We start from the raw sequence: 26,775 nt of genomic DNA on the forward strand, positions 1-26,775 counted from the left end.
TAGGACATGCAGCAGAGACTAGCGTTACAGAAGATAAAGTCAACCCAGGACAACCTAGGACATGCAGCAGAGACTAGCGTTACAGAAGATCCAGCCAACCCAGGACAACCTAGGACATGCAGCAGAGACTAGCGTTACAGAAGATAAAGTCAACCCAGGACAACCTAGGACATGCAGAAGAGACTAGCGTTACAGAAGATCCAGCCAACCCAGGACAACCTATGACCTGCAGAAGAGACTAGCGTTACAGAAGATAAAGTCAACCCAGGACAACCTAGGACATGCAGAAGACTAGCATTACAGAAGATCCAGCCAACCCAGGACAACCTATGACCTGCAGAAGAGACTTGCGTTACAGAAGATAAAGTCAACCCAGGACAACCTAGGACATGCAGAAGAGATTAGCATTACATTATATATAGCCAACCCCATTACAACTTGGGACCTGCAGCAGAGACTAGCGTTACAGAAGATCCAGCCAACCCAGGACAACCTAGGACATGCAGAAGAGACTAGCGTTACAGAAGATCCAGCCAACCCAGGACAACCTAGGACATGCAGCAGAGACTAGCGTTACAGAAGATAAAGTCAACCCAGGACAACCTAGGACATGCAGCAGAGACTAGCGTTACAGAAGATTCAGCCAACCCAGGACAACCTAGGACATGCAGCAGAGACTAGCGCTACAGAAGATCCAGCCAACCCAGGACAACCCTTCACCTTCTACTTCACATTCCCTCATTACATCAGGCCCAGGTGGCATTCTTACTTGGCCCCACATTTGCAAATATTGGGCACACTAAGAATGCCATCTGCGACCTTTTCCCCAGTAAACAAGATCCACCGATTCCAACACTATATAGCAGGTCCTCCCACCACCCACCTTCCAACATGGACAGCAACATGATCATCATTTCCTTCTGCAGCTTCATGAACTCCCTCAGCAGGTCCAGCTGATCTGGGTCCTGGAACAGAAGGAATACAGCCATCATGAACCATGTCCCAAGATGGCTTAAACACTGCCAGGAATAATAAGAATAGGCCATTTATATAGTGTATTTCCACATCACAGGGATATGCTCAAAATGCTTCCTGAGCTCAAATTAAGCCTACATATAGATGCCAGGTACAGATGACTAAAAGTCACTTTTAGTGGAGAAATAGATGAGTCATGGCTTCAATGCACTTAGGGAAGGAGATGGTTTTAACTCAAATGGGAGAAAATTCCACTGAGATGTTGCTGCATATGTTTGAAATGGTTTTATAGCCAAAAGATTTTAGATTATAGCTTGGGACAGCAAGTAACAGTTGTTGAGATAAGTGCAGAGGGTAATATGTCTGTAGGTCTTGAAGGTAGGAAGGTCCTGAGCTGTAGAAAGACTGATAGGTATGTGGCGTGACCAACCTTTGAGAGTTTGTCCTGCATGTGGGAGAAGATGTAGAGGAAGCCTCCAACAGCATCCCACAGCCTACTGTGAGCAAGAGCCAGCTGGTTCAAAGAACAAGGACCCTAGAACAAGAATAACAGTACATTATCCACAGTGTTATCCACATGTATTAGTGAGCACAACAGAAGTATGTATTACCTATAGATATCCTAGTTAAACAAATATAAAAAAAACGTTATGATATTGTTGCGTCATCTTCTCAAAACCTTGTTACCCGTGTCTGGTCATGTTTCACACATTAAAGTGTCATCATGTCTCAACTACCTCAATGTAGTGTCCAACCTGATGTTTGCATTGTCTAGTTGGGTCTCACCTGTATGTCTCCAATTGTCTCATTGTGATAGCTTTCAAACTGACCATTCCAATGTTAAGTTGTAACTCACCTGAACTGTCTTATTGTGTCGCACTTGTATGTCTCACTGTCTTACCTCTCTCATCATACGACAATGTCAACCCTGACTGTCCCATTGTCAAATCATGACTCACATGCATTGTCTGGTTTTGTCTCACCTTTAAATCTTGCCATGTTCCCTCTGTTTCATTGTATGGTAACATCAAACCTGTCTGTCTCATATACAAATCATGACTCACATGCATTGTATCTCACCTTTCTGTCTCATCATGTCTCACCTGAATGTATTCAGACAGTGTACAGAAGACCTGCTTGGCAACCATGATGGCTCGGCAGAAGTTCTCCTTGCCCGCCACATCAATGACATCCTTCCCTGAGTAGTGCCAGTAGAAGTCCATGATGGATTCCTGAAGTCAACACAGGTAACTCATCAAGTTTGTTGCCATGTCACATCTATCTTTACCATTGACCTTATTTGCTTTTAGCAGGTGAAATGATACTAAACAGTATTCCAAATATATTCCAGATATCAAAATAAGTGCTGTACATAATGCATCAAAACTTGACTTCCTAACCAAAACAAACTGCATTTAATTTTAATACAAACACCTGAACCAATTCAAATACATGCCATAAGTATTTAGGATTCAATAATTACAATCCAAAATGCCAGGTTTAGGTGACATCTGATCTGAAGCATGACCCACTGACCTTGAGTCTTGGGGAGAAGGCAACTTTGAAGATGATGATGATGAAGTTGACGAGGATCTAATCATCTGCTTATCCCCTCACAAAACATTACGTCCCAACACAAATCCCACAACCGTCATTCTGAAAAGCTATGTATAAACCCGACCTTTCCTACTTAAGGAATGACCATGTTGTCAACTTCTGAAGAATCCCACCCCTACTTACTTGGAGTCTGAGTAGGTAGTCCACAGTACAGATGATGATGTTGACGGTGGTGGTGTTGCCGGCCTGGGTGCGCAGGTAGTTCTGGAACTCCAGGTTATGACCTTCACACATCAGTTGCAGGAAGCGGAACAACTTGCAGGTGAATTCGGCAGCGTTCTTGTCTGCTGAAGCTGCGTCTGTGCTCATTCCAAGTCCCTCAGCCTTGTTGGTACGTTCAAAGGCGTCAAGGTCAAGAACACTGAAAATGGCAGCAAGGTGATAGATGGAACAGGGACTTTTATGACAAGCTTACATCATTTATTTTTCATCAGTGACAACTTTATATGGCAAGCATGGAAACTCAAAATCACATTCAGCTACTTCTTGCCACCTAAAACAAGATGCCACCTGCAGCACCTAGACGCTGGGATTATCCAGTCATTCAAGGCTCACTACAGGAGACATCAACTCAATCACCTTGATTTTTGCATAGAAATCAGTTAACGATTTCTTATACCCTTGTATATCAATATGTGGATCAAAGTTAAATCTGAATGATGTGTGTATTCATTAGAGCACATTGGTTTACTGTAAACATATGTCTTTTTCGCTTGGTGCAGATTTCATGGCATTGACAATTTAGACTACATCGCACAGTCAATTATTCACGCAATCAATAATTGAATTAACTGCCAGCCGTCTGTTAGGTCAATGACCGCGTGACTTCACATTGTCAGGAGGCATGTATTGCTTACTCACAGGAAATCCCTACCTGCACGATATACATATACGATATACAGTAATATCTTTCCTCAACAGAGCAACAGATAAGCTGCGTGTTTGCATTTGCACTATAGAAAAGTTGAAATACACAAAAAACATAAATGCCAATGCATGAAAAACACTAAATATTTACGTGTACACTGTCAAAATAGAATATCAAAGGTGGTTTATGAACCCTTCCCTGATTGACCCATGTGAAAATAGCAACCAATCAAATAGCTGTTTTATTTCTGTAAACAAACGGATAACAGTAAGCAAGTGTAATCGAAAGCTTCCTCAAGCTCAAAGTAAAATGTCTAATTTTCATGCTTTACAAACAAGAAACAACTTTATTAGAGGACTGCTATATGCATTAACAGACAAGTGTTTCAGTCACTGTCAATTGCCAGTGATATTTTAAGTGAACTTGTAACATTAGCTACTCATGATGAAACAACATGATGGGAACACGGTTTTGGAAAAAAGAACTGTTATAGTGAAGACATGGCTGATGATGTGTTCTGGTAACACTAGGGTAGAAGGAATAAATGAAAGATTTATTTGGGGTGTACAAATTATCACGGTAAAATATTTTGTGCAAAAATGCGAAAATAAAACTTGTACATGTGCTATGTAACTGAGAAAAAAAGAATGGTCAACAAAGTAATGGCCTGTTTTCTGCGAGGCCAAAAAACCTTAATCCACCTGATGACTACACAAAGAATAAACCATTAGCCATTATTATTATATACTGAAGGAAATAAATTAGGGATCATTGGAAAGCACAAGTGTTTGTGTGGGGTTTTTTTAGGTTTCTTACAAGCTGTGTGATAAAAAGCTTGTGAAGAAACCTTGCAAAAAAAAAAAGAAGACTGTGCTTTCATGTGATCCTTTATTTTTCCCCGTCAGTATACTGATAAGCTTGCCATAGCAACTTTTGAAATCACATGCCTAACAGCTATACCAACGAGTTATATTATGAATACCAGCAAAAGACAAAGACAAAGTGAAACTCACCTGCACTGCTGCATCAAACCAGCCACTGAAGTAAAGAAAGCCACATCTTTCTTGTCCTTCAAATGTTGCAACATTTTCTGAAAAGAAAATTATATTTCAAAATAACTGTTATTTCCAAAATTTCTTGTTCAGAACAGAAACAGATGTGTGGCTGAAAGTCCCCAAATGCCTTTACTGATTGAAAGATGTAGTAAAAACACTGTCATTTAGCATGTCTTAATGGATATCTCCCAGACTTTCATACTGATATGTCATGTTTCTTACATCTATTTGACAGTCAATACTCTGATTGTTCATTATCAGACAAAGAATTCTGCAGTACTCAGGCCATCTGATGAAGACCTGAATCTAATCAAGTCTGGAACAGACAAACCAGTGCTTGTTTTTTCAACGTAGGCCATCAGACGAAGACCTGAATCTAATCAAGTCTCGACCTGACAAACCTGTGATTTGTTTCTGAATGCGGTCCCGTCTGACCAAACAAACTACAAAGTAAGAAACATAAGTTACTGAGGACGTTTCTAATCCTTCTGAAACCCTGAGCTGTGACACAACTCACCTTTTGTACATCCACATTTCCACCCCTGAGTAGTGAGATGCCAAGCTCAATGGTATTGGTCACCATAGGGCCAAGCTCACCTAGACGAACAAGGTAGTCCAATTAGTTTATCATAGACCATAGACAACTATAGAGATCTTCAGCTGTGACCACTAAATACTACAAGACATGTTCAGCTATGACACCAGAAACTACAGAGATCTTCAGCTGTGACCACTAAAAACTATCTTGATATTTAGCTGTGGCCACTGAAAACTATATTGGTGTTTAGCTGTGATCATTAAAAACTTTAGAAACCTTTATCTGTGCCCACTAAGAACTACTGAGACGTTTAGCTATGCATCTATCTTTCATTAAAAACTTCAATCTTCATTGTAGTGGCCCACCTTTTAACAAATATATTCTGAATAAGAACACAGTCTGTCTCAGACAGCACAACTGTAAGAGAAAATTTAGTCCAAACCACTAGCTCAAGTCAAAGGTTACCTCTGCTGGCACCCATATAGAGAAGCACCATCTCTGCAGCACCGCGGTCAGCCAGCCGCGACTGTTCAGACAACAACTTCTGCTTCTCCATTTCCTGTTCCTAAATACACACAACATGACACAGTTAGACAGGAGGACATGCATCTTCTTCATCGTCAGTAGAAAGAACAATTAGAAGGACAATTCCCCAACTTGTGGCCATGCAGAGTAAGGACTACGCATTCACTAGTGGCTAGGTACTACTGGGATAAACCCTCCAGTGCAACTTGACGTATCGTCATTCACTACTCGGTGCCAAACCAAAGTACAAGGTGTCGATGATGATGGTGATGGCAGAAATGACATAAATTTCACATTTTCATTTTATGATCTACTAATGAAACTTGATGTCGAGTCAATTTGCCAAATTAGTTCTACGAATAGGGTTTCTGTATTTCTGTTTTACAACTTAAAGATGTCTGTATCATTTTTACAATATCATTCTTTAATATTTAATTGTTTTTCATTTTGATTTCACTCCATTTGCATTTGTAAACATACCAGAACAATCTCAAAAGATTTAAGTTTGCAGACCTCAAGGTATTTGAAAAGATATTTGGATAGGTTTCATAAATATATTTCCTACTACAGACTAACAGAAAACGATAATGACAATACTGAAAGAGACTAGGAAAGATTGTTTAACAATTGTGATAGTGCTACTACAATGAAACTCTACAGAAACATTATGTTGTAATTTTACATAATTTAATGGCATAAAAAGGATGTTTTAAAAATATAATAAGGCAGTTAAAATTCCATTTAGAAAAGGTGAACATTACTAAACCAGCATCAAGATAATATAAAATACACGTGCATATATTTACATTAAATCTTTAGCAAGTTAATGAAGTGCAACAATTTTCAACAAAATTCAAAAGAAAATGTATTTAACTCATAAAACACACATGAAAATTATACATATAAAAAAAATGGAATTACCATAAAAATATCTGTTCATTTAAAGATACAGTTTTCTCAGTAAACAACACCTGTTTTGATATAGCACTGTATATGTCTACGCTATCAATATGTATATGATATATGATGCTAGTGTATATATGAGTGCAGTACAGGTATACGTCTATATAGCACAATACAATCCACCACAGACTAAGGGCTATCTAGGAACTACAGCACTATACAGGGGTGGGGAGGGGCATGGTGCGAGGGTACGGCTGGCGGCAGATTATCATGAAGCTGTGAGTATATTTTTGGCAGGGCACATTACGTGTGGGCACATAGAACAGGGCACACTGTAAATGGGCATACAAAGTCATATTGAATTCCTAACTCACCTGAAAAAATTGTCAATTTTCTTAAAATAATTTTCTTCTACTAACATTAATAACGCAATTTCTCAGTATGAAAAATAATATATAATTACATGGAAATGAAATACAGTTCTGCATCAGGACATAAGAAAATATTTCTTACATTGATACCTATTTTGTTAAATTTACTAAAAAATGTAAAGATATAATTAATTGAACAAGGAAGATATTACAGCTATTTTGTCTTGCATTTCAAACAAGTGTAAAACTTCACTACACAGCCAGAAACTGATTTAACACTTGCAGCTTGATCTTATAAGAGCACTAACAGTCTCTAGGTTTCTACAAAGTGAAAGTGTCGTCTACCACAAATATAGAACAGGAACAACAGTTAACATTACATCTGAATTGCAGCAGAGATAGTAGTACCTTTAACAAATCCAGTTTGATCTGATGCAAACAGCAAAATCAAATATACTCAAATATTCACATTGATTCACTTTGAGGAGTCTCCTTGAGTATTCATAAGATTCAATTTGAATATTTCACTCAAATATTCACACTGATTCACTCGTGTTTTTCCCTCAAATATTCACAATATCCACTTTGAGTATTCCCTCAAATATTCCCACTGATTCACCTTGGCTATTTCCCGCAAATATTCACACTGATTCGCCTTGGCTATTTCCCTCAAATATTCACACTGATTCGCCTTGGCTATTTCCCGCAAATATTCACACTGATTCGCCTTGGCTATTTCCCTCAAATATTCACACTGATTCGCCTTGGCTATTTCCCGCAAATATTCACACTGATTCGCCTTGGCTATTTCCCGCAAATATTCACACTGATTCACTTGAAGTCTCAGTTACATATACTATAACTATAAAGATGTTGATTTGTATCATGGCAGTCTTTAATACTGCAAGGTTTTCAAATCATATTTGAGACCTTACAAACATCTACAGCTGTTATATATGCAGATGCAGTGTTGTTGATTAAAAGCACCATAGAGTTCCACATAAAGCATGGATCTTGTTGAACGGAAATGCAATGCAATACTTAAAAGCATTACTGCATCAAAGAAATGTTGAAAAATGCTTGCAACAGAGAGATTTGGTTACATGGTGAAAATACAGGTGTATTCATTTTAGAAATCTCTGCATTACGAGGTTTGTCAAAGCAAAGCCCACACATGTGAATAAAAATGTTTTTAGTTGCCTGGAATAATTAGTGACCCCACAAGAAAACATCCAGTTTGAAAATTATTTCATTATACCACTTGTTATCTTAATTTCAGGTAAAATGTTTGAAAAGATTCTTCTAAAGATTATATTTAAAGAAAATCTGATTATCATTAAAGCATTTAAACTCAGTAATTAACATACGCATGTGTATCATTCATCCTTATAGTTGATTTACACTAAGTGAGTGAACAAGGAAGTCTTTATGTCCTGTTTAGCAATATTCCAGTCAAACAGCAGCACGGCCTAGATTTTCGAAGCTCTCTTAGTGCTAAGATTGTTATAAGTGTCATATCTTAACAATCATTTACAACTATCTTAGCGCTAAGAGAGCTTTGAAAATCTGGACCCAGGTTATCAGCAAACACAGTCAACTGAACCATGGTCTCCAATGTGACAACCAAACTCTGCAACCACTTCCTTAACCCACCACTCATGTTTTTAAAAAGTGTTTTCCTTACAATATGATGATTACAATGTATTATACAAATTGATATTAACAATTCAGTATAGACAATTTAGGGGAAAAGGCAATCTGGAATTATAAACGTGCCTTGTAATATTTTCATAATACTAATGTTGGACAAATCACAAGATCAAAATTACTAGGTATTTACACACATACATACAATAGACTTCAGTCAGATTGTTTACAGTGTTTGTTGTTAGACTTGGAATGGAACTGTTTATGAAAATGTAAGAGAGGTTACATGATGACTACAATAGTGGCCATAATCCTTCAGTTAACCCAAATATATTAGACAACACCAGACATCCCAGCTGGCCATGTACTTGTCCACATTAAAAACAAAACACCCAACAACCCTCCATACTAAGAAAAAGGATGTTAACCCATTGGTAAGGGAAACACTAGTATTAATGGTCATCCTCTAAACAACTGCTTATCACTGTTTTCTTATCTAGAAACTTTTCATTTTCATCTATAAGTTATCAACATTTATGTGGCCTTGATATTCATGCTGATTATGTCTGGAAGACATTGCTGAATTGGTTTTAATGGTTAAAATGTGAATAATTCACCTGTTCAATGGAGATCGTGTCATTAAACAGCAAGTTATGATTTTTGTGGACACTGCAAGTACATGTACTGAACAGATAGTGACTGCTGGAATGTTTAAGTGAGCATGTAAGCGCTGTGGTAAGAAGTAGATCTAGATGGATGAGTGTAGGAAGCAGGTGATCACAAAATATCTCACCTCGAAGGACGGTCCCGGACCCTCGTCCTCCCCACCATCATCGTCATCATCGTCATCTTCACCACTGCAGCTCTGTGAAGAATAGCATACAGCTCAGTAATGAACACATGAAACTATGATGTCATAACAATAAACAAAATGTCTGACAAAAATTTGTTCCAAATTTCAGGAAAAAATAAAGATCAAATGTTTTTCATATCTCTTATGATCTAAGACCAAGCATTATATTTTCAGTTCATGGATTTTTGTCACCAAAAATTAAGGTTGGTAGATAAAAAGATTACATTATCAAAATGACATTTCTTATGAAAGTCCAGAAAGAAGCAACAAGGGACAGAAGTTAGAAAAGAAACCTATTTAAAGCAACCTCTCGCCCAATATTTACTTGGCAAGAGTCCCAATACATATTTATGACAATAGTAACCACGTTTCTATTGGTTCTTTTAACACCGATTTCAATGAAAAGCAATAACTATCAATTTTCATCTTATTAACAATCATCATCTTGTCGGCAAGTGAATTAACTGACTGGCTTTGAAAAGAGAAGACTTGCCTTAACATGAAAGCAGCTTGATGTCTGGCTAGAAACTATTCCACTATGCAATAAGGTGGTACTCACCTTTGCCATGATTTCAGCATAGGACATGTACAGGGGATCTTCTGGAAGACTACTCTGCTGCTCTTTGGTTGCTGCCCGACTAAGGCATGTGATAAGCTGAGACAGAGGGTCTGGTTTAACTTCTTCTTCTTCCTTCTTCTCCCCTTCATCTTCTTTCTCACTGGCTTGCTGCATTGTTACATGTACTTTCAATCAGCACATTTCAGAGATGTAGTTCAGAATCTAATACATCCAAGTTTGTTCAAAACTGATTACATCTGTTCTTGTTCAGAATCAAATACATCCACTTTTCTTCAGAATCAAATACATCCACTTTTCTTCAGAATCAAATACATCAATTTTTCTTCATAAACAAATACATTCATTTAGTTTCAGAATCAAATTCATCTCTATTTTTACAGAATTGTGCATATTATTCAAAACTAAACAAACTAAATCCTACACATTGCCAATTCTCAGTAATTACACAGCAAAACTGACAAAGAACTCACTGTGAGGTCTGTGATGAGGATGTTCTTGTCCAGTTCCTCAGTTTCTAGCCACAACACCTTGTAGGACTTCAGGAATAAGTTGATGGCACGATGTCTGCAGAAGAAGTTACAATAACATGCCTTAAGCTTTACCTTTAAACAGAAAACTTATCACTTTCCAGAAGTCACTGCCAATAATTGTACACCAACAGGAACAATAGTAAAAAGCTATCTGGAAATTTGTAAACAATCAAGACTTGACCAGACAGTCCAATGATCGATACTGTGAGCAACATTATACCAGTCAATCACCAAGTTATCTAACCTGACCTCAACATCAATCCCTCAAAACAGTCATATATCATGATTTCTATACAGGAATACCTATGAGAGATTTGAAGAAGTACCTGGGGAGACTGTGAAGAGGTATCATCCTGAAGCATGCCATGACAGCTCTCTTCCTCTGAGACGAAATTACCTTCTTCCAAGCACTCTTTAAACCAATGTGGGGGTGCTCAACCTAGGAAACACAAGCATCTCTAATGTCACCAAAATCATATAAGCTAATGAACATAACATAAGCTCTTTGACACTGAATATATCATAGGGGTTAACACAGTAGTATATCTCTTGTGTACAATATCACTGCTAACGTCAAGGCTGTCAGCTTGTAGACATTTATCAAGACTTAACAATAAATTAATATTTTATTGAGTGATCAGTATATATTAATAATTAGTCCATAAAACTTTTCACCAAAATAAAATGATAAAACTTCCCCAAGATGTCACTCTAGATCATATATGATGGCAATTCACCATTCCGAGTGCATAAAATATCAGTTTTCTCAATTTTAATTTTAGCAGTACACAGAAGTGTGGAGGTCTCATAAAATCAACTGATAGTGAAGGCTTGGGTCATGCTTGGGAAGCATACGTTAAGTTAGTTCCAAGTGATACACTTTTAGTGTTACAGAAGGTCAAGTTTGTACTGGTGAATTATGAGATGTTATTATGGAAAATATATTTTGAAAAGTCAACTTAGATATCTTCAATGACTTGTTAATAAATACTCTGGTTTGTCTTTGGTGCCTGGAAATCTGCACTTAACAGTCCAATCGCAGGTGTTGACATATAGACTGAATATTCACAAAAAATCCTGCATGTAATACTTCAAGAGATTATACCATCTTCTCAAAGGCCAAACACTCTGCATTACAGCAGTACATCAACTATAAATGAATCCTGAACCACTTTCAGAAGCTGAAAACAAATCGTTCATACTTATGACGAAATGATGCATACATACATTTAACATGGAAGATCATTCATATAAACCAAGCAGGCAACACAAATGCCGTAGGTCATTGCAACATCCAAAACAGTTTGTATGTGGTGAATATCATATCAGTGAATACCATGGAATGTCATTCCCATGTCAAGAGCAGGTATCACCTGCTTGTGTCATACAACAGTACCAAGAGGCTACCGCAGGCGCCAAAGCAATTAACACAGGTGAATGCCATATGCATGAACACCATAATATCCTTGCTGTACCCAAAGCAACCAACACAGGCAATCACAATGTGTGAGAATTTCAGGAAGGTCATTGCCGATACACATGTCAAGCATAAAAGCCCGGAGTAGGGGTTTGAGGATCAACTTCTACAAACGTGTGCTTGTCTCCTCCGCTCATGAACAGCCATTGCTGGATTCTCCACCTAGAACAGGTACAATCACCTCAGACCTCCATACTACCTCCAACCACTTTGATAGATCTCCTTGTGCTCACATGTATATTCACTGCCCTGATACAGCATTTTCCATTGCAGAATGTGAATCCTCTCCCTTTGAGTATTGTACCAATATGATTTGGCATTGGGTATAAGGTTAGGCACGGATTCACAGTAATTCATCCACAAATGTTTGGTTACTACTTTGCCTTTAAAACTCAATGGCATGCATCTGGATATTTGAAGATATTAGTCCTCCGACACTGATGTTTCTACCAGTCAAACCACCTCCCAAAACCGTTTGTATATTAAACCCATTCTACAATCAAAATACGTAATGTTTTTTTTTCCATTAATTAAATGTGGCTCTGTAGGTAATTAAATGACTTATGTATAACTGACAACATTAGACTTCCTATCTGTTTCTAAAAGCCAACATAAAATTGGTTATGCTGGTAAATATGTCACTTGTTTCCAGCCAAGAAAAGGTTGGGTCTGTTGATTATATTGATATGAACACGACCATCCTTCCCACATCAGCTCCTCTATTCTACTTATGGCAGGGGACACCAGAAATGGGCTTCACACATTGTACCCATGGAATCCAGGTCTTCAAAATGACAAGCAGATGCTTTTATCCACTAGGTTACCCTACCGCTCCAGAATAAGTTTTAGTGTACTGGTGTTGAAGAATTATAGTTTATACACTTAGCTGTGGTGCTGTATAGATGCATCACAGGTAGAATGAACTAAAGACGGTTCCAATATCCCTTCTCCTGACAATGTATGGCGTTGTCATCTTCACAGTACAACAGATGAGTGGTTATTGTTGAGGTTAGGACAGAACAGATTCCACACACTGGTTCTTGAGTAATAATACAAACTAAGACAAAATAAAGTTTGTAACTTCACAAACATGCAGTTTGAGTAGAATAAAAACCATCCATGCCACAAAACAACCACAAACTTAGTGGAATGTATGTAATCAGTATCAAGGGAATTGTGAAAGCATTCAAATTTGTGATGAAAAAATGACCAAACCTATCCTTCATACTGAGTTAAAAAACATGATTAATTGTCTCTTTACATTTAAATGCTTCCACAATGAGATACATTATCATGATCGCAGCAATATTAATGCATAGTAACATTATAATGCTCCTTTTTAGTAAAATTTGCCAGCTGGATTCTTTGAATGAAGAAACAAATGATTAAGTTACAATGACTTTCATGAATCATGTGATTCTAAAAAGGAAGCATTATGGTAGCAGACTCTGGTTAATGTGGGACATACCCGCTTACATACTTAAATATCCCAAACATCCTGGCATCACCATCCAAAACAGAGCTTGTTGAATATCACTGAGAGATTTGAAACCATGCATGTTGCAAGATGAGTTAATTATGAAAAAATATGTTCATTTTATATTTTTCCCAAAGTATTTGGAAGAAATAGCAATTGCATCAAGGTAACATTTCTGCTAATATTTTATTTATTAACTGTTCTATATCTGCATTATAACAAACCATACTAAAAGTCCCTGACATACCCACACACCAGGGTATCATTATCTTTTTTCAAGTATCAAGGATTCACTCAGCTCTGATTTGAACCACATCAAATATGAACTTGTCTGATTCATGACACAATTCAGGCAGGACATGTGTACACCATGTCTGCCCTGCTAGTACAACTTGCAATGGTGCACAAGTAACTGTTTGTTAGATCAAGGAAGAGAAAGAGAAGATGCTATTTTAGTTTTTTGGAGACTATTCTTTAAGTCTGAAGCTAGAGACAATCTTCAAACTAATGATAGTACCAATTCTAACACTTGTGAATGCCTGTCTGCATTCGTTGTGCGGTGAGTTTGTAACAGGGCAAATCAAATACATATTTACTTTACCTGGCTTTGAATATTTTCCTGTGAACAAGATTCATAGGTCCTTCATATCGGAGTGAATAAGAATGTTGACAGCATACAAATTTGTTTAACCATATTACAACTGCACCTCAATTGATTCCATTTTTTTCATAAGTTTTCTATTACATTTTGAGTTTGTTTCAGTAAGCGAGTATGTCCATGGAACATGTTTGATGTTAAATAGTTGTAAAAAGCACAACCTTTACTGACTTCAGTATAATCCAGTAGTGATGTTTCATACAGAATCATGGTCTTACTTAGTTCTCTAAGATGGCTTTAGTTCTTGGCTGCATAAAAGTCCTCAGTAAACATTTTAGTAACTTCATGGAATATTACGGGCTGTAACCATTATGGACAGGAAAGGGAGTTAAATTGTTACATCTTTGGTTCAATCATAAAGATATTAATCCTGGGTTATCCCCTGTGTCAAGGCATCCTATGATGGTATGTAACCTGCATATCTTCACCTGCACAGCTTTAATTGGAGACTGGTTCTATTGACACAGTGCTAGACAGTTCATGTTCATGGTTTGATATCACCAATACTTTTTGTCTTGTCACACACAGATTGTTGCTTATGTCCTCAGCATTCAGATTTTCCTCCCTTCATAACATCTTTGACAGTATCACAATTTAAACACTATTCTGATTTAATTCAACAGAAAGCTTACTCATCAATGGCCACAAATCTGAATGTAAGATCAATAGTGAACTTGGCTTAAAAAGGCAGTTGGAATGACTGTTGATTCAAATCACATGACCAGGAGAAATTCCACTTTTGAATGTTGATCTCACAATCAGAATAGGCACGTTGACTGGTTGTAATTCTGTACTAGTTTAGAAGAGTTTCAGAGATAGTCACCTCTGACAGAAGGCCTGGGAAGGGGTCAGAATATTTATCACAACAGAATAGAAATATTCCACATGGAAATTGAGGATTTTGAGATTATTCATGAGCGATATTTGATATGTAATTACCATATAACCACCTCAAAACCCAAGTCATTATTAGCTTGCATCTTCTTTCAATCCACACTTACTAAAGGCAACAAATTTGTGAGATCACAAAGAAGATGATTATCACACTTTCTAGTAACCAGAAACACTGCTTTCTACATAAATACTAAACAAATCTCACAACAGTTGGATCAATTTTTGATGACACAAATCCTCTCGTCTGTCCTTGGCCTCCTTGGACAAAACAGTTCGAACAAACTTTCATTCCTTTGGGTTTGATCAGACCAGCAAGTCCAATTTAACCTAAAGTTGCTTTGTGCATGATGACACATGCCATGTGACCTGTTTCACAAAGTGTTCTTAAAGCTGCTGCTACTTCTTCTGTTCTTCTTACACTGATTTACAATGGTCATAACACTAACATCATTATGATCCAAAGATCATCCTAAATCTAAAGCATCGGAGGTATGTCAAACATTACACAAGATCACTTTGTACGTATTGTACCTGTTTCACAAAGTGATACTAAGGTTATATCAGTCAATGCTTCTTCTTTTCCAAAATAGACTTCAACAAATTTGAAGCACTAAGATCACATTGTGGAACAGATCCCAAATCATCACATGTAATCATCTTAGCACTAAAACTGACGTAACTCTGATGTCTACAAAGTCATGCCAGCAGTAGCTCCAAAATGACTGTATGTCCAATATTCATATCTTAATGTGTTTTGTTCAAGGAGGGTATAGCATTCTAGGATACATATCACCAAAAAATGAGCAAATATTATACTACTATCATCAAACAAAATTCTCATTAACAGTCACTGCACACTTGTCTTGTTAAAACATCTGTTGGAGTCAAATTTTCCATGTGAAATGAAGTTGATCATACTATGCACTACATACTTTACATACCAACATTTTAAATATAAACTGACACCTCAATCTGAATTATTACAGAAATCATCACTGTGTGGTCTAAAGCCATACTTGACTCCAGTGGCTGTTAAAGAAGAACCTAGAATTCTTCCAAGTTTTTACATTAAACCAGAATTAGATGAAGCCATTGTTTTGAACTTTGTCCTGCTGTTATCACTAATTTAATACCTTCAAGCACGAACTGTGGCCAAAGCCAACTCAGAATTTGTGGGGGTTTTTTCGACAGAAAAGTTTTCGCTTTTTCTAAAAAAAACTTTCAATTTAAGAAAGGTATTCATTCCAGGTATGTGACTGTGATATGACTCTGATTTACCGTTAAGGCTAAAATAAAAACATTCAAGGCAGAATAAACGTACTCCCATTTAAAAGGAAAACTTAAATACACATCATCGAATTCTGGTAAAGATAACCTTGGATTCCGAAGCATTTCATGAACTGCATCCTCAGTTATTCATTTCACAAAGACAAAAAAATTCCAATAACTGTTGAAACCTTTCATATTGCTGCAAGACAGTTTCACCAGAGATGTATGGATTACTAGGAACTCAAAGAAAAGAATGAGGATACATGCCATCAAATCTTGGTCTGACTGTGTGACTCCATAATAACACTAAACAACTCCAGTTAACACAGACACATGGTATTATACACATTACTAACATTTCACACAGGTGTAAACTCTTAAATGTACACCTGTTCATCAAAATATATACATCATGTGAACTATTCAAGGCAAGACTTACCAGGTAGAGACCATGCATAACCTTTGCCATGGATATGATCCTTCCAATGATTTTGTCCCGACTAGACTTGCTCTGTCCAGTAGTGCTTGTGTCACCAATCTTCTTGTACAGCACCTTCTGCCATCTTGAAGCTTCATCAATTACCTACACAGTATGTAGCATGCTTTCCTTATTATTCTTCTTAAAACATTCTTGGAACAGTGTATACATTCTCCAATGAAATAAATGTTGTGCAATAAGATAAAATAAAACTTTACCAGAATTGTTAAAGTACATCACTGACCCTTGATATCAATTAAGATTACCCCCATTACATAATATTCCATAAATTTCACTTATTCCAAAAACCTTTAAAATGAAAATGTCCAATAATTTCTATAAATTCTTCTAAAATCAATCATTGTGTTCGCTAATATTTTCTTCAATGAAATGGCACAGAACAAGTGTTTAGTCTGTGATCTTAACTTTAAACGTCTAACCACTTTTTCAATACATCCATTAAACGTAATCCTGAATTATTCCATACTTTACCCTTGGAGCCTTACAAAAATTCATTTTGGAAGCAGAATGAGATGCCTTTGTTTTGGTTTTTAATTTTTTGTTTGTACTCACCCCTTCCACTGTCTCCAGACTTTGAAGGAGGAATTCTTCAATATCTCCATCGGGGTCCTTCTAAAACAAGGAATAGTGAGAAACCCGCCACAGGCAGTTAGTTTACCATGCTCAGAGCACGCCATGCAGGTTGATAGATGGGCAGAAAAGTGCTTGCATGGATAGGAGTGGAAAGTAGGAACAGTGAAGTAGGGACATTGACTAGCATAGTGAACACTTGCCACTCGCCACTCAACAGTGCAGGCTGTATATTAAGGAATGTCCTTCACCACATAGTAGTTTGTAGTGGTCAAAGGATGTATTTGATTCTGATCCAACTCTAAATGGATGCACTGGTTTCTGATGTACTTCATTTTTGGGACATTTACAATCATGCTCTCCATCCAGATTAACTGTTTAATTGGACAAGCGTTTTAAAAGAACTGTTACTAAATAATTCATGCCCAGCTTATTTATGTGCAAATTCAATAGATCAATTGTTATTGTACTTGTTTTTAATGTGAAGACCAGACGGATGCACTTGCTTCTGGTTGTAACCCTCAATTACTTTAGAAATTGATAATGTATTCATGTCATTTACAATCTTTTTATCTCCTAACCATTTTGGAGTAAAAATTGTAAAGAACATGTCATCAAAAAGTGTTTCAACTATTCCAAAACATTAAACACTGAACAGTAAATAGCAATGCATGGATGTGTTTGTATCTGAAGAACTGGGCACTGCTAGATCTGAGATTTTACACAACATTCTGCATCAGCATACCAGAATGGTATTACCATGTGACATGTTAAACTTTCACCCAGTGGGAAGGATTGAATTTGGGGTTGGTTTGGATTGGTGTTTATGTAAATCAATCTGTGTAAGTTTCTTCAGAATAATCTATTTATAACAAAACCATCACCATAGTTAATAGTGAAAACAACCTCATAACATCATAATCACAATCCTAACAATTATTCTATTCTTAAAACCAAAATTCCAGAATTACAATTGAGCATAATATTTAAATAACAACTTTCCAATTGAAACTTTTTTCTTTTGATATGAATTACTACTGAGACAGAAAAAATGAAATCTACAAGACAGCAACCACATTCAAACAGACTTACAATAACATATTACATTCAATTTAACACTAGCATAATGAAAAATGAAACCAACACTCTAAAGTCAAAGTTTAATGAAAGTACAGTCAAGAAAGTGATCGAATGATCCATGCCCATTTCACAGCAACATGAGCAAAATGGTGACACACAAGAGTGGGTCAGCACGCCAAGATGAAGTGAAAGTAACGGAGGGATGAACAATACAGAAGGGGAATGTGGAAGTGGACAGTGTAGGAACACTACAAAGAACAGATTCTAGCACATCGACTACGTTAACATGACTCTAGGTTAACTAGTCATTTTTATCAACTTGACAAGATTCTATTCTATAGTTGACTATTCCTCACTGTCACTTGCAACAAGCTGACATACCTTTTCGGAGATGGTTATCTTAAAGTTGATAATAGGTTACATTTAATGACACACCAATGCTAAAATCATAAATTTTACATCATTTAGACTTATAGGTTTATTTTCAGAAGGGCTCAAACAATCTTTTTCTTGTCTTACAAATACACAACTTTACTTCACATTAGTCAATTTTATAAATACTTCAGAGAAGTAATGGTTTTTTCTCTACATAAAAAGCTATCTCTTAAATCTTCCTCTTAGAAACTAAAAACCTTTCCATGTTAAAAAAATGCTATCCTGAAGTCTTTGGATAACCAATATATAGAGAATACTAAACGACCATCCGTGTAATACCATTTTTATTAAATTAGTTAATGATTTGGTATCAAACGATCTTTCACTCATTTGATACTAAATCTTTAATGGGTCTAGAAAAAATGGTATTTCAGGGCAGCGAGTTTAGTATTCTGCTTATTACTCGCCAACATAAACTGACAGAAACTACAGCGAAATTGCCTACAGTGTGACTACTCTCAGCTTTCTGCGAGTCAAGCAAGGTCTAGTAAAATTGCGACAGCAGCACTGTGACGTCACAACTTCGAATCATTCTGACATCATACGTCAAGCGGTATTACACTAGCATAACATTGCCGTAAAGATATCACACTGCAGTATCTTCAAGTAATAAAGTACACCTTTATCAAGGTGTAAAGCGAGTAATAAATACACCTTTTACTTTTGTAGTTTCACATCATACACAATATATTGGGAAGTAAAACAGGAAATAAAACTGTTCTGCCAGATAATAAATGTTGTATTCTTTATAAGTCAAAGTGAATAGTTTGAACTTACTTGAATGAGCTTCTGTTTTGCTTGCTGGAGCAGTTCTTGCTCCCTTCCCGAAAAGAAGCTCAAACCAATTGGCACCAAACGCTTGAGACAAGCAACATGTAAACTGTTGTGTGGTTCTAGACGTTTCTTTTCCTTCCTTTTAGTGCCTGTTGCTCTCTTTGCGGTGCCATCTTGAGTATCCATTTTTGATACAGCCATACCTTTTGACTGGCTGGGCATGATTAGTGCCATGTTGTCTATTTCATTGTGAGCAACAAAGTTTTGTTCTTCTCGCTTGAACATCTGAAAACGATACAAATGAGTTGTTATCTCAAATATTTCTAGTGTCATAATCAATGGCAATCTGACACCTTCTCACTTTATCTTTGCCATTTATTTTTAATTAAATGTTGCCAAGTCACTTCTCATTTAATACACAACTCCTTTCCCACCTCCAGCATCCTTAATATTAAAATGAGCGAATGAGTTTAGTTTTACGCCGCACTCAGCAATATCCCAGCGGTCTGTAAATAATCAAGTCTGGACCAGGCAATCCAGTGATGAACAACATGAGCATCTATCTGCGCAATTGGGAACTGATGACATGTGCCAACCAAGTCAGCAAGCCTGACCACCCTATCCTGTTTATCGCCTCTTACGACAAGCTTTAATGTTAAAAAAAACAAAACAAAAACAACATTAATGTTTCCAGGTTCAAAAGCCCATGAATTGTTCAACCAAGCCAATGTTGTCATATACTGAGGGAAAAAGTAAGGGATCACATGAAAGTACATGCATTCCTTTATTTTTAATCCAACAGTCAAGATATGACTGAAATATTGCCGAAGTGACGTTAAATATGAACTCACTCATTTTATCCAAGGTTTGTGAACCTGTGAAGAAACCTGCAAAAAAATAAGGGAACACTTTTTCTTTTATGTGATCCCTTAATTTTTTCCCTCAGTATATTTTTGACCTGCATCATGTTGTATTTGAGCTAATGATGATGTATCTAGTCACAGCAGCAAAAAACTATCTTCATAACTCACTCACTCCAAGATCAGAGAACAAAGACTTACCAGGGACTTGGACCACATGGAGAAGATCTCTGCAACATAACTGAACAGTTCCTCACACTCCACCGCCGGGTACTTGAGCCAGTGTGAACGATGCAGGTCCACGTACTTGATCAGTAGTGGGTAGAAAGCATAGATGTCTCTGGTCAAGATGCTGTATTTCTGGAAGAGTTCATACACACTAAAGTAAATACACTGTTTGATCCAGGGGCTGTTGAATGCCATATTTTCACTAACACCTTACATTACAACTTTTCCCATGGGCATGTAACTTTGTGATTTTGGTACACTGTGCACAACCTTCTCTAGAAATCCTGGATATGCTCTCACTACAAACTATTGTCTTGTCAACAAACAACAAATCATTTTATGCACATACAACTCTTAACTCCTAAGTGCCTAAGTAAATAATATTGGACCAATATTCTACATAGGTGAGCTAGAATCACAGCACAGTTAGCAAAACAGTATGGAGATATAAAAATGATCAATCTGAAATATCAATATCCATGATCACTACAGTTGCATAAAAGATAATTGTGTTCAGTCATGTTTCACACAAATCTAGGTCCTGTAACTCCAGAATATGGTGTTATTTAGTGTGTATGTGATGTGAATGAACTCTTCATGTCAACTGAGAAACTTGCTCTAAACATGGCAACATAAGGCAGAACTCTATATACAAAAAGAGAGGAAGCAACAAAGTCAATTACCTCTTGCACTGCTGCTTCCATGTCAGAACTGTCAGACGTTGATCTCTTGTCGATGATCAGTCGCTTTTCATAGTACTCCACATTGACAGATGCTTCCTTGAGCTTCTTGGCAATGGGCAGGAAGTGATCCTTAATCATGTCTGGGGTGGAGTTGCCAATGATGGGCTGGGTGCGAGCTGATAACAACATGGATACCATCAATACATGTCTCCATTTTAAAATCCAGAGTTTACACTATCCGTTCAATATAAGATTTATCAATTGGGAGAATACATCTGTGTGATATCTTTTAGTATTAGAATAGCCCATCATTTCTTTTTCATCCAAATCTAATTATATACACATACACAAAAGCTAAGTGCCACTATTTTCACAGTGTCTTGATTTCACCACTGAAGATCAGAAATATATACCACAAATGTTTATGACTGAGTTAGCCTTACATGGATTCTTGAACCTAAGATTGTCAAGATATGACAAGGAAATCCGTTCTGCGCGTGCAACTCCATTTCCCTACAATCTGAATCTTGAAAATCAAGATTCACACACTTGGTTTCATTGGTCTGTTGTGAGATTCTCCTTTCACTTTAGAGTTAGAAAATCAATCATGCTGAGGAGTAAGTTAACTAAGGCTGAGAGATGGCAGGTGATAGGCATGGGGTAGTCTAGTAGTTAAAGCATTTGCTCCTCACGCTAAAGACGCTGGTTCAATTCTCCACATATGTACAATGTATGAAGCCCATATCTGGTGTCCCCCCATTTTGAGACTACTGAAATATTGCTAAAAGAGGGGTAAAAACATACTTACCCTCTTCGATTTAAGACGGTTTTCTTTGAATGAGACCTTTTCTCTGACAATTTATATATTGTGGTGGAGAATCCCACATTCTCCCACAAATAATTTGGTCACTTTTCTCAAAATTATTCCACCAGCACAAGAATGGTCAGTCTAAATGTTTTAACAAATATTATTGTGTCAGTGGACAGCAACTCCTGTAGTGAAGTATACTGTCTACTTGCAGGATTCCAATCATGATAAATAGGACACAGAAAGACCCAATCAAAAGTATGCACTGTGCTTATCCCATGTCTGCATACAATCTAACACTCTACTTACTGGCAATCCTGTTCATCCAGGGAGCATCTTCTGAACCGATGTTGTTGAGGATGAGCTTCAGCACATTACCCAGGACCGCATTCATCTGCTTGGCTGTCACTGCCGTCACGCTATTTCTGAAAGCAGAATGTCAAGTTACATTTAACACATTTCTTTTTATAACTGACCATGAGGCAAGCACACAATCTTTTTAAAAAAGTTCATGGCAGCTCCTACAGATTTACTCCCTTCAGTAAACTTAACATCTTATCTGATCTTAACATCTCTTCACAATTCCTCATGAAGTATCATTGTTTCCAAATGCAGCTAATACTGCAGCATTTCTGTGGAACAAGCTGAAATATGCTCCCACTATTTCCTCTTTCAAATCTCAGTAAAGAATTCCACTTCCACAGTATGATCTGACCACTGACTTATTAATGAGATGCATACTCACCCATCTGATGTCATTTCAGGCCCATGGTTTAACCAGAATGGCAAGTAACTGAAAACAAATTGACCATGTAAATGTTGTGGCTTTATTCAGACAATCTAACAAAAATACTAAAGTCAGTCAGCAACATTCTTGTATGATTATGGTATACAGAAATCACAGTCAGTTTCTGTGAAACATTTCCGCCACAAGTACAAACAAACATGAATACATTTGGTATATTTCTTTCATGAAAAAATAATAGAATGTTGAATAAAACAAAATCTGTCTTTGATCAAACTTGTCTTAGCAATTAAAAAATAAAGACACACATATCACAGTAGACAGGTTGTCCAGATCTGCCAGCAACTACCAGCAGCTTCTAGAATGCCACTTAAACACATCAGATCTGCCTCAAAATTTCCAAAACAAATACTGAATGTTTTATGAGATTATTCTATAAAAATGAAGCCTTATCTGAACCAAAGTCCATTTTTGTTACCTTAAAACTCACACACTGACTATGTGCACCACATTATAGGATTCTGACACACTTCATTCACCTTATAACAGAGTGGCTCTACTTTTGACATCTCTACCATCTCTACTAAAGCTACAGCCAGGACACCCTTGAAGGTCCCGGGGTAGAATAGGCCTTTAACCCATGCTTGCCATAAAAGGCAACTTTGCTTGTCGTAAGAGGCGACTAATGGGATTGGGTGGTCGGGATCGCTGGCTTGCTTGACACATGTGATCGGTTCCCAATGGCACAGATCGATGCTCATGTTGTTGATCACTGGATTGTCTCGTCCAGACTCGATTATTTACAGACCACCACCATTTAGCTGGAATATTGCTGAGTGTGGCGTAAAACTGAACTCACTCACTCATGACAGCAAGGAATGTGTGACTGAAGAGATAAACATTGTTACTGGACTGCCCTGACTGACACAGATGCTCCTACCAGCTAAACCCATGAATTTCCAGGTAAGGAGTGGTCTTCAGTAACCCATGTTTCTTGTAAGAGGGGACTAACGGGGTTGGGAGGTCAGGCTTGCTGACTTGGTTGACACAGGTCATCGTACATAGATTGACTCTCATGATGTTAATCACTGGACTGTCTGGTCCAGACTGCCACCATACAGCTGAAATATTGCTGAGTCTGGCATTTAAAGGGGCACTGATGCGGAGCAATTTCTGTGGACTGGTGTAAACTTTTGTTATTGTTTTTCTCCTGTGAGTACCCGGATGATATCCCAGAACCCGTGACTGGTTCGTGACCTCTGTTGCGCATTCCGTAAGCGCAATTGATAGTTTAATTATGGACAGATCAACTTAGGTGAAGTCATTTTTACTTCATTACAAATGTATTATGAAAACAAATGAAACACTTTGAAGGTTAATCATCTGCCAGTGGTAGAAATGGTAAAAAAACTATTAGGACGGAAAAATAACGAAGCTAGTGTACGTCTCTATATTTTGTCTCATAACCCTAATTAGTTTATTGTCATATTTGTATGATTCTGAAAATTAATAAAAGAACACACGATCTGCTTATACTCATAGTAAATTTCTAACATAACAGCAACATTTATACATTGTATAGATTGCCAATGTGGATCCTATTTCACACACATACGCGATCTAGTGTGTGTTTTCTGTCATACAGATTCTGCTGAATGCTGCAACAAATAAATTAAAACAAAATGCAAATAATGAATGTAAAACAGACTAATGTTATAGCAACAATGTCAGGCTACTACCTTGTTCAGGAATGTATCCATCAATATCCACGTAAAAGAAATCGTATTCCATTCATCTGCAGCTGGTAAATAATCCTGCTCTATGTCGCGTGTCTTACAACTGTCTAGTTTGCGAAAAAGTAACACATCGTTTCACGTCTTTCATTGGTGAAAACCAGATGAACCTCTCATTGGTCTCCCAAGATAGCACACATGGCAAACTAATTGTATGATGTCCACTATTCTAAGTAATTTAGTTAACCAATAATGAGCAATCAATCAATCAACGCAAGGGTGGTTAATTCTTTGAAGGGAGGATGTTGTTTTTGCACTCACTCTTTACGACAGGGTGTAGTCATCTACACACACTGCCTTTTGACAAATCAGCTAGAAGATAAAAGTAATTAATCAATCAGTGTGTTATCGGTTAATCCTTTGATTGATGATTGTTTTTGTAACTCAGCTGATAAACCCTCTTGCATCACTTACATGCACATATTACATAACATACAATACATTTGCCATTACAGCCCTTAATTAATAATGTTGAGTATTTACTCCAGACAGGAGAAATGCCAAATGGGAACCTTTGTTGAGTAACCGAAGTGGTGTTACTACTAATTATACCTGTTATAAATTCATTAATTGACCATCCAGAGAATGATGACAAATAACATGTGTAGGTTTACACCATCAAACTCGAGTTACAACAAGGAAGATGTAATCTCTGTGTCGCATGCAGCCTGAAAACACTTATGGGCCGAAACTGTTTTGAGGATACCAACGGAATTTCGTTACATAAGGAATACACACAGGCATTTGCTGTGTACTTGGGTAAATAGGTGAAATAAGGGTTTTTTACGTAAGAAAATGTTCAGATTTCTCTACCAAAGGCAAAGTCATTGTTTTTTGTTTACGAATTCAAATAAATCAACTGTGTGTTTTTAATAAACCATTGTAGCTACCATAGCTACCAAAATTTACGTATGATATTTGCTATTACAGCTGAACCAACACTCAAAACTACCTATATATATATATAGCTTTGCAATCTTCCGTACTGAAACAAATGGCTTGCTACATGCCTGTAGACATCATATTTTCATGTAACATGATTAAATATCGAGGTTAAAAACACAGAAATAGGATCAAATTGGATCAGTAATTATACCATCCAAGCATCCGAAAAGAACTACACTGCTGGGATATTTGGTTACGATCAGACAAGGGATACCATGGATATTTTTAAACAAATGGCATATGATGGGCATCCGGCCTCCTGACTATTTAGGTGTAGAAATTCTGCTAATATGGACAGGAGCCCAGTTCCTTTGTCCGTCACGGTCAAAGGAGCGGGCGCTGACCAATTTGCGGTTTGGTTTCGTAATTCGACCGTTGGCGAGAAACATTATTCGCTCCGCATCAGTGCCCCTTTAACAAGAAACCAACCAGCCTACCTGCACAACATTGGGAGCGTGACCTCAATGACATGAGGGGCCTCAGCATATTTGCCACCAGAGTGTGCCAGCCCCTCAATTTCTGACACGATCTTGTCCAGATTCGGAAGGTTTTCAGCTAGTTGGTCCATAACCTCTGTACAAACACAACATATTTAAATAGTAACTCTGTGTATCACTCCTGTTCAGCTCTGTAAAAAAAAAGCATACACTACAAAGAACAAGTTAATAATAAGTTAACCCACGGGCCTTCATTTCATCAAACTCTACATGTCTGTACTGAACATGAAAACTGACATATAATTCAAAGAATAAATTAACCCCGACAAATTATACAAATGTTTGTGTAGTATATAGTGTATGAAATAACCTAAAATCCTAGACAGACATCAGCCCAAAAAGGATGTAACCAAATCTGATCTGGTGAATTTACCCAGATGAATTGAAAATTTTTACCAGACACACTGACTATGTGCACTACATTATAGGATTCTGACATACTGTAAATTTAGACTGTCAATCAGAAATCGAGCCGTTTTGGGCAGTCAGACAGGTCTTATTTCATACACTGATATAACTTAATAGTAATACCATGAAAATAATATCAAACAAGTAAATAAATACTGTTTCCATATTCATCATATGACCCGGATCAGCAACAAAATGAAGTACTTTAAATAA

At 37.1% G+C, this 26,775-nt stretch overlaps 1 protein-coding gene across 17 annotated transcripts in view; it reads right to left on the reverse strand.

Annotated features, from left to right (window-relative positions):
* Positions 1 to 26,775, reverse strand: part of LOC137295405 (ryanodine receptor-like) — a 173,589-nt gene that overhangs the window by 22,682 nt on the left and 124,132 nt on the right. For 9 of the 17 annotated variants that reach the window (XM_067826762.1, XM_067826761.1, XM_067826757.1 and 6 more), the window contains 21 exons: positions 26,095 to 26,230; positions 22,920 to 22,967; positions 22,484 to 22,599; positions 21,367 to 21,542; positions 20,657 to 20,815; positions 19,599 to 19,880; positions 18,768 to 18,785; positions 17,289 to 17,348; positions 16,677 to 16,820; positions 12,054 to 12,101; positions 10,789 to 10,901; positions 10,403 to 10,496; positions 9,912 to 10,079; positions 9,293 to 9,364; positions 5,519 to 5,618; positions 5,033 to 5,112; positions 4,474 to 4,550; positions 2,716 to 2,953; positions 2,079 to 2,207; positions 1,406 to 1,510; positions 884 to 965 (listed from right to left, as the gene is read on the reverse strand). In XM_067826762.1, the coding sequence (XP_067682863.1) occupies positions 884 to 965; positions 1,406 to 1,510; positions 2,079 to 2,207; positions 2,716 to 2,953; positions 4,474 to 4,550; positions 5,033 to 5,112; positions 5,519 to 5,618; positions 9,293 to 9,364; positions 9,912 to 10,079; positions 10,403 to 10,496; positions 10,789 to 10,901; positions 12,054 to 12,101; positions 16,677 to 16,820; positions 17,289 to 17,348; positions 18,768 to 18,785; positions 19,599 to 19,880; positions 20,657 to 20,815; positions 21,367 to 21,542; positions 22,484 to 22,599; positions 22,920 to 22,967; positions 26,095 to 26,230 (2,445 nt within the window). Of the gene's footprint in view, positions 1 to 883; positions 966 to 1,405; positions 1,511 to 2,078; positions 2,208 to 2,715; positions 2,954 to 4,473; positions 4,551 to 5,032; positions 5,113 to 5,518; positions 5,619 to 9,292; positions 9,365 to 9,911; positions 10,080 to 10,402; positions 10,497 to 10,788; positions 10,902 to 12,053; positions 12,102 to 14,017; positions 14,036 to 16,676; positions 16,821 to 17,288; positions 17,349 to 18,767; positions 18,786 to 19,598; positions 19,881 to 20,656; positions 20,816 to 21,366; positions 21,543 to 22,483; positions 22,600 to 22,919; positions 22,968 to 26,094; positions 26,231 to 26,775 lie in introns of all 17 variants that reach the window. The other 8 variants (XM_067826758.1, XM_067826759.1, XM_067826763.1 and 5 more) reach the window with 6 other exon arrangements.

This window comes from Haliotis asinina, chromosome 8 (assembly GCF_037392515.1).
Source record: "Haliotis asinina isolate JCU_RB_2024 chromosome 8, JCU_Hal_asi_v2, whole genome shotgun sequence".
NCBI classification, from domain to species: Eukaryota; Metazoa; Mollusca; class Gastropoda; order Lepetellida; family Haliotidae; genus Haliotis; species Haliotis asinina.